We start from the raw sequence: 9,355 nt of genomic DNA, 5'->3' as shown, positions 1-9,355 counted from the left end.
CTATCGGTGGACGTCAGGACTTGTGTTAACCGCAGCACTGTTGTCGGTCTATAGCCTATTTAATTATTTGTTTCTATGATGTAAGAATTCAAATTTAATATGAATTGAGTGCTATACGATTTTATTTATATACTAAATTATTAGAAAACAAGCAGTATAGGAGCTTTTGGGGCAAGAGTGTGCACTTAAAGTTTAACCCCCCAACAAATGGTAGTTCAAATGTTTCAACAATTGAAACAAAACTAATAGTAAACAATCGTATGTAAGTTGATAAACTACATTTTATTTTTACAATTACATTTAAAGTTACATTTGCAAACACATGCCCCGTGGGTGGGGCAAGTCAAGTTTGCACGTAATGGGGCAAAAGGACGCACATTGTTTAAAAAAGCATGCAAGACTTACTTAAGCAGATTTTATTAGTAAAAATACTCGTTCTCTTAAATACTACAAAACAACTTAAGCTTAGCACGTTCTTAGTGAAAATGAGTTCTTTTAGCAGTAATCACAAGTGAATTTGCTTCCATCCTCATAATTTAAACAAGAGTCATGGACTTGCATGAAGTGGATTGAATCCACCTTTGGTGGTTCCTCTGGACAGATAATTGTGATACTTGATTTCCTTGGTTGTTGAATTGTTCTTTTACCTTTGGATTTCTTCAACGAGGTGTGAACACTGAAATATCATGTTTGGGGCATGCAAACTCTTGCCCCAACATCAATGCGAAACTCTTACCTACCCCATATTCAAAGTTTTTACATGTAATGAGCTGCTGCTCGCTATGGCCATTAATGGAACTAAACTAACATGGCTACAAGTACGGTATAGCATTATGTGACCATTTTAACTATAGGATTGAAACGATTTAATTAGTTATTGGAATAACCTATACCCATTCCCAAATACTTAACATTAGATCAAAATAACGGTAAAAACATCTTACCTCATTGTGAGATAAATAAACAAGAGTAACCATCAAACTACGGAGAAATGGCGAGGGTACTGTCTTCTACTCGATGAGACTTAGTGGTACTAACTAGCTCATGCGTAAAGTAAAAACTTCCGCTCTGCGTACACTTACCCCGTGCTAGTGCTTACTCTTGCCCCGAGTTACTCTACTGGAACTTTACAAATATATTGTATATTTTCTTTTGTTGTACTAATTTGTAGCTGTAATAATTTAAATACATAATAACCCTAATAATATATACCCTAACCCCCATAATAACCATAATATCAATTGTCACATTGATTTTGTGTAATAAGTTGGAAACTGTTTGTTGCTTTTTTTCAAATGGCTCTGCCATTGGTATGTATAATAATAATAATAAATAAATAAATAAACCCAAAAATTGCTGAACTAAATCATACTGTTTTTATATATTGTCTTTAGATAAGGATGAAAAGTATCATAAGAGTATTTAATTTTTGTAGTTGTCAACTGTGTTTGACTTTTATAAAGCCAAAACAAACTTTATCACCTGTATCAATTTAACTGTCAATCAACACTGTGTACACACACATTCACTTACACCTATAACCACTCTTTTACAATCATGAATTGAAAGCAAATTAAAAAAAAATCCCCGCAAAATTGTTAGTGGACACAAACAATGTATTAAATAATTAGAACCTTTAAATGTCTCAAAATTAGATTATAGGTTGTTCAAATAAAAATGTACAAGTCAAAAATAAATACAGAGCAAAAACCGGCTAGTCAAAAGAGTCTATGTTCCACTATAGGCAAAAAACTGTGTCAAATATGTTCTCGGAGAGATTATAAAGATAAAAATGAGTGTTCATGGTCAACAACAGAACAAAAGGGAAATAATGTCTACTCACATGAAAAGAGAAAGAAAGATGATAAGGAGAGTAACAAGCATCAAGTTAAACATATTTTGAAAAAGCTTTTGAGGACTACTCCTTGTTTGTCAAAGGCTGTACAATCACCATGTGCTTATGGAAAGGGAAAAAATAACTGTGAAACTTGTTGTTTGGATAAAGAAACTTACAGATCAATGTTGCAGTCTGTTAAGGTAATAGAACTTATTGTAGATGATGTGATAAGTAAAGTACAAAAAGAAATGCTTGACGATGCAGAGAAATCAAATCCCAATTTTTCTACTGAGAAAAAAGAAAGAACTAAAGTATCTTTGCGGTTTGAAGTATTTTGTCAAAAAGATATTGAACACAACTTAAAATGTGTGGTCGTAAAGTTACAAACAGTTATCGGGGATGTGTTATTACAAATGTGTTTCTGCAAATTAAAAAATACATCTGAAGGTGATAAATGTAAAAAGTATGATGTATCAGTGAGAGTCCTTGAGCAGTTGAAGTTTGAATACATAACTATGAAGAACTATGTTATCCAGCTCCTTGGCCGACCAGTAAATCAGAAAAGAATGCATGATGTTTGTGTAGCTTGCATTAAGGAGGAAATGACTGAGTGTACAGAAATGCTACAGAATATGCTTAAAACTGGGCATAAACTTAAACTTTCTATGCGGAATGATTTTGTCGGGAATGGTAAATGTTGTTCAAGAACATATCCTCATGTTCATGCTATTGTACAAGATAAACATGTTGTGTTGAAATTCCAAATTCCATCTGAAGACCCTTTGAAATCCAGCAAATGTGATTTAAATAAACCTGCTACAAAGAGTAAAGAAGATGATATTGTAAATCCTTGTCCTTATGATGAATGGCCTGAGTATTTCCAACCCAAGGAAACTGAAGAGTTTAGTGAGCCCTTGGAAGAAAAATCTTCTATTCAAGAAGAAGAACCAAAAAAAATATCCTGTCTTGACAAATATTTAGATGGAAATCTAAGAAATACAAAACGTTTTAGTACCATATCTGTTAAGTCTTTGGAAAACGTGAATTTGGACCCAAAAACATTAGAAGAAGAGCAGTCATCTGCATCTAAATTATCAAATGGAATAGCAAACGATTCACTAAAGGAAGATGAGGCTCCAAAGATGTTACCGAATATATCCTCAGAAGATTCTGTATCAAAATCATCACAGATTGGATCTAATTCTTCAAAAAATAAAGATTCCCAACCTGGTTTCAAAACATCCAGAAGCAGATCCTCCGAAAAACATAATTCTGTATCCAAACATTCAAGGAGTTTATCAAATGCTTCAGAAAAGGATGATTCCCAACCAAATCCAGAAGTACCTAAAAGTAGATCATCAGACAAATATGATACTAAATTAACACAGAGTGGAGTGTTGGATGATTTGTCTAAAGAAAATTCACTATCGAGTACAAAATTATCCAAAACCAAAAGTAAGTCTTCAGTTCTTTCTTCCACCTCCACAATAAAATCTTCTGAGTCTAAAACCAAAAGTAATGATTTATCAAAGTCCGAAATGTTTTGTGGGTGCAATTTTGATGAAGTTGGTAAAAAGTTGATGAAAGATCAAACTAAATATGACGAAACAAATTTACAGCAATCAAAACCTTCCTCTGTAGAGCAGAATAAGGACAAAGACGACAGTTCACAAAAACCAACAAATCTTTCTGATACAATACAAAAGGAAAATGAAATGATACATTCAAAAAACCCTAAAGTTGAGAAAACCGACTCCGAAAATACAGTAGAAACTTTGGTAAGTACCTCTGTAGAGGAGATTAAGGACAAAGACGACAGTTCACAAAAACCAACAAATCTTTCTGATATAAAACAAAAGGAAAATGAAATGATACATTCAAAAAACCCTAAAGTTGAGAAAACCGACTCCGAAAATACAGTAGAAACTTTGGTAAGTACCTCTGTAGAGGAGAATAAGGACAAAGACGACAGTTCACAAAAACCAACAAATCTCTCTGATATAAAACAAAAGGAAAATGAAATGATACATTCAAAAAACCCTAAAGTTGAGAAAACCGACTCCGAAAATACAGTAGAAACTTTGGTAAGTACCTCTGTAGAGGAGAATAAGGACAAAGACGACAGTTCACAAAAACCAACAAATCTTTCTGATATAAAACAAAAGGAAAATGAAATGATACATTCAAAAAACCCTAAAGTTGAGAAAACCGACTCCGAAAATACAGTAGAAACTTTGGTAAGTACCTCTGTAGAGGAGAATAAGGACAAAGACGACAGTTCACAAAAACCAACAAATCTTTCTGATATAAAACAAAAGGAAAATGAAATGATACATTCAAAAAACCCTAAAGTTGAGAAAACCGACTCTGAAAATTCAGTAGAAACTTTGATAAGTATAGTAGACTCAGGATCGAATGATTCTTTTACTCGAGTGAAAAGACAGAAACAAGTTTCATTTAACCCAGATGGAAGTAAAAGTCAAATATTCTATATGGGAGGGACGACCCATTCTATATTTCAAACCGAAGAAATCCAACCACAGTCTATATTTCGAAAGCCACACAATCATGAACCATTACCATCAATTCCTACCGTGAGTAGTAGCTTGAAAATTGACGGATCACGCAAATCAGCAATATCAGCTGTTGACTCTGTTGTGTTGGTAAAAAACAAATACTCTCTTTTAGAAAAATCAAAAATCCCTAAGGAGCTGAAACAGAGCACAAGCGTTGAAAAATCTTCACTCCAAGCAACCCAGAATGAGTTTGAAATAAAGAAAACTCTACCTACAAAGCCAATAGTACCGACCCTGGATAAAAAGTCATCCACCAAATTGAACAAACAACAAATAAGTGAAATACTCTTTGATTTGGGAGCTGAAAATCTATTGTCAGTAAGTTTACCGGCAGAATGTTGCAAAAACAATAAATCTATTAACAATTTTAAATTTATTTCAGATCTTCCTTACAGTGCGAGTTTAGATTCTCTTCCTTTAGATCAAAATGATGTTGACAAAATTAAGAAAACAGTTGAAAATCTGAAATCATCTGAAGATAATGTATTGCACTCTGATTGTGATTGTACTAATGAGTGGAAAATGAAGTATAGAAATGAGTTAGAAAAAGAAGATATATCTGAATGGCATAGTGCATTTACAGCTAAAGACATTTCATCAAACATTTGTATTGATTTACAAACTAATAAACCAGTTACTATAAAAAGGATAACAAAAAACATTAGTTCAAAAGAAATTCCAAATCTACCAACTATTACAGAAGAGGAAGAAGTTAAGTCCAGGGGAAGCTCTCAGTCTATAAATAAATATGGAAATAGGAAAGATGGAAATAAAAGCGGAACGACAAAATCAACCAAATCAACCGAGCTGAGATATGTTACAGTGGAATATCCGAATGTGTTAAATGGAATGAAAATATCTGGTGATGTAAGTAAGAAAGGGAAATCACGTTCATGTAATGAATCTAAAGGAATATATGCAGAAAGACTTTCAGAGCTTGACTATCAGACATGTAGTTATCAAAATATTGAGGAAGTTGATAAAGAACTTATTAATTGTACTTTTCCAAACTTAAGTCGTTATTCAACTAAAACACATTTTAACGATTTCAAGAAAGCTGGCAATTTACTACCAGAAAATTATTTAAAGGGATTTAATGAGAATTGCGGCATGAGACCAATCGACGAAATGTTAATGCTTGATGTTATATATTTATCTTCAAATCAAAATTTTCAGTCTTCTTTAAATGCAAGTTCAGTAAGTAATTCAAGCCCATTATGTATAAAAAAACTCCCAAATCAAATTTCCTCAAAGAGTATGAATTTTAAAAAGAAAAAATTCAAAACACCGAGTAACTTAAATGCAAATTGGAGAGCTGGAGTGTTAGGTGAAGAAACAACAAAAGAATTTATATTGAATAATGCTAAACGTCTTCCTTCAAATAACCACTATTGTGGAAGTGATATTAGTACTTCAAAATGTGTGTACACCCATAAAAACTCTCAAATGTTAAATGAGAATACTGAAAATAAAAATCTCAAGAATGACAACGATATTGCTAGTAATAATAATTCAGAAACAACTTATTTTGAGAAAGGAGGGATTCAGAATTGTAACACTGAGAATGATCTTCAAAACCTACTTATAAACGAGAAACTGTCAACAAATATTTTTGATTGGGAAGACACTTACAATAATAAAACCCAAAAACCATTTGTATTAACTAATCTATTGAATCCAAACAATATTAAAAACACTTTAGTTATTAGATTGAATCCAAAACATCATGTTCTAAACTTGAGAAGTTATGCTATTCGCAGAAAATCTGAAATAGAAATTGTAGAATACAATAATTCATCTAGAAATCAAATTTATAGAAGATTCAAGGGCAAAATATCTAACTTACCAAGATCAAAAAAATATAAAACAGGAATACAATTTCAAGTAGAGAAGGCAGTTTTAAATTCTGAGATGTTTTCAGAGAACTGAGGAGAAGTTTGCAGTAAGATTAAGGTTTCAAATACTTTATTAATAATTCCAAATGAGTTATCATCACATATCAGATGAGACTACTGTTTGTTGAACTACCAGTACATTATTTATAACAGAACATTGAGAACATTTCAATTTAATTGTTAATAATAATTTAAAAAAAATTACTTTTAATATAGTTAAGAAGACTTAAAGTGCAATTCAAGAATCAGTTTGGCCTTCTTAGTAATCACTTTATAATCACTAGTTACATTAAGATTACTCATATATACTGTGGTATAAATTAAATAATTGTCTTTCATGGTATTATAATTTTATACAACAGCTAGTAGTCTATATAAAGGTATCTTTGTAAGCATTTAACTCTATAGCATTTTTTGGTAGTACAGTATAAGCCTTGCATGAAAAAATATTGGGGGAGACATTTTGAATTCCCCAACTATATTACAAGTATTTTCCAACTTTGTTACTCTAATGTCCCAACAATATTACTCAGATTTCCCAACTAATTAATATTAAGTTTTAACAGAAGAGAAGGAAATTTTATCTTTAAAGCCTCTTATAGCTGATAGAAACAAATGACAATAAAAGAAGGTTACTAAAGAAATGTCCACACTGTACATATAAATAATAAATTAAGATTGCAGCCTCTTAAAATCTTTTTTTTAATAAACACTCAGTGGATACAGCTCTCCACATGCAGCTAAGAAAGAAATTTCCCTAAATAGCCTTGAACGAATTACTGTGTACTACACGTTACGTAGCGCACTATATAGTTACTCAACAGTCAACATGATGAAACATTCATCAATACACAAGAGTAGGTCTGCTTAGTTTAAAAATAAACCTTTAAGTCGACAGTTTCAAACTTCCAAATCCCAAAATACCATCACTTTAAACACCCAAAAAAGATTATTGGGGTGGGAGGGTTTCCCTCCTACCCCCACTTGGGCAAAGCCTCTGGAGAATACCAGTATGGTATCATAAGTGACATACCTACCCTTCTCCTTCATTCAGAATTACTGGTATTTCAGGACCATGTGGAACATACAGCCGACTGGGGAATTGCAAGGAGAGGATGGTAAAGTGTCTATGACTCCATGGTGTCAAATAAAATATGTCAAAACATCTTGTTTAAACATCTTTTGTGACAAAAATGTTTGTAACAATCCCCTTTTTAAGATATTAAGAAAAAGCCTATATTTCTCTCTAAAGCTCCTTTTAAGGCAACACTGCCTTTAGGTTCACAAAATTTAGACGGTTTGAGGGGAAGTTCCCCTACTACTTTTTTTGCTTAGTTTTTATGTTGCAGCTTATTTAGGTTTTGGCAAACCTCAGCTGTCAAGCTATTGTTTTACAAGTATATGCTCAAATGGAGGAGATAGATTTCATCCCCTAAAACCGCTTAAATTTTGTGAACAAAGAATATAGTAGTTGCTATAGGTTGTCATCTTTTCAGAGTCTGTGCCCTTTGGTTTGAGGGAGAATTACACGCCCCCTAAAAACGAGACTGTTTTTTGAGGATTAAAAGAAATGCCATGTTTTTTATGCATATTTTTAAGATCATACACGTCCACTTATGTCGCTATATGGCATCATCCTTTCCAAATTGGTGCCCTTTGGTCTCAATTAAAAATTTGTTCCCCTAAAGAAGCAACCGCCCTTTTTGGGAATCAAAAGAAACGTCACATTTCTTGTTGGAGCCTCTATAGATTTTTAAGATTCTACAACCCTTTGAAATTGGGCCACTCATAAATAATATATAAGTGGTTTTGCAGCCTTTTCACCTGGTGTCCGTAATGAGGAAGACAAGAAAATTGGGGATAAGGAAATTTGAGGACAAATAGGGTTGTGAGCCGAGGAGGAGCAAAAGAGGCTGTCTAAGCTCTGAGAACGACTCTTTAAATTCTCTTATTGTAGCTGCATCTAGCTGTACGTCTGGTTACATTTATTATTTTGGGTGCTACTACATAATAAATGTGTGCTTGAATAATCATTTCCAATTATTTTAAAATAATGATTAGGCCTATTCAAGCACACATTTATTTGATCAAAATATAATTTACTATTTTTAAAGCAATAGTCATCCATTAGAAAATATAGGATTGATTGACGACAGGTCAGTAACCTTATTTACATTAATACTGCTGTCAAAAAATTAAACTCTTATATTAAATTCCACCTTGCGCTCCAAGCATTTTTTAAGAAACTATCCAAAGCCCGCCAATCCCATTCCTTTAAATAATTTAACTATTCAGCTTCGCTCAAAGAATGTGCTCTTACTCAAAAATATCTTATATTTTTTAGAATTGGGAACACTATAGTACGAAGTGAAAGACTGACTCAAATTGTCTATTGCAAAGAGAGCAAACATAATTTTTATTTTCCATTCAAGGTTGATAATTTAATGATCTTAGCAGTGGGTGGACAGATGCTTCTAGTTGTCAGAGCTGCAACGCTATATGAGTGTGTTAGGAAAAACTATAGAAAGCAGCACATATGCAGTTCCTGGGTGTGTCATTGCATTTAAGTTCAATGGAAAAGTAGCATATTTCGGATTTCAGTGTTAGATTATCCTCTATGATCATGGAAATGTCAGTATCATCATGATCATCATATTCATTGATCTCGTAATCACCCGACGACGGATTATCTCCCCTAAACTCAGCAACATCAGTCTTACATGATCACAGCAGCAATGACGTGATCGTCTCCCGCAGTTATAGATTATGAGTGTCATGATCATCTCTCGCGATCAAGGACATGACATGATAAGGAAGAGAGGACAGGCAGCAATTTGTGGTGTATTCTATAAAAAGTTATACATGTTTATGGTCTTATACAAAATAAATGCATAAATCACTAACTTTTTCCAAGTCATCATAATTCAAGTACAATTCTTGATTCTTCCGGTTGGTTGGACACCCTGGTTTTGGCTGCATTTGTAGGAATTTAGACCTTGATTTTGTTTTTAAATAAATACCTAGACATATTTTTTTAATGTACATGA

The 9,355-nt window shown here is 32.8% G+C and overlaps 1 protein-coding gene across 1 annotated transcript; it reads left to right on the top strand.

Moving 5' to 3' along the window:
* The first annotated feature begins 1,534 nt into the window (after positions 1-1,534).
* LOC128999384 (uncharacterized) lies at positions 1,535-6,596 on the top strand. Its single transcript, XM_054425865.1, has one exon. The coding sequence runs from the start codon at positions 1,678-1,680 to the stop codon at positions 6,340-6,342; it is 4,665 nt and encodes a 1,554-aa protein (XP_054281840.1). The 5' UTR covers positions 1,535-1,677; the 3' UTR covers positions 6,343-6,596.
* Positions 6,597-9,355: the final 2,759 nt, after the last annotated feature.

This window comes from Macrosteles quadrilineatus, unplaced genomic scaffold, assembly GCF_028750875.1.
Source record: "Macrosteles quadrilineatus isolate MER2022 unplaced genomic scaffold, UCM_ALF_1.0 Scaffold_8__2_contigs__length_117827958, whole genome shotgun sequence".
NCBI classification, from domain to species: Eukaryota; Metazoa; Arthropoda; class Insecta; order Hemiptera; family Cicadellidae; genus Macrosteles; species Macrosteles quadrilineatus.
This window is presented reverse-complemented; position numbering and strand designations above follow the sequence as displayed.

What these genes read in the sequence shown, in the direction of transcription:
- LOC128999384 (XM_054425865.1), top strand. Translation starts at nt 1,678, where the DNA reads ATGTACAAGTCAAAAATAAATACAGAGCAAAAACCGGCTAGTCAAAAG.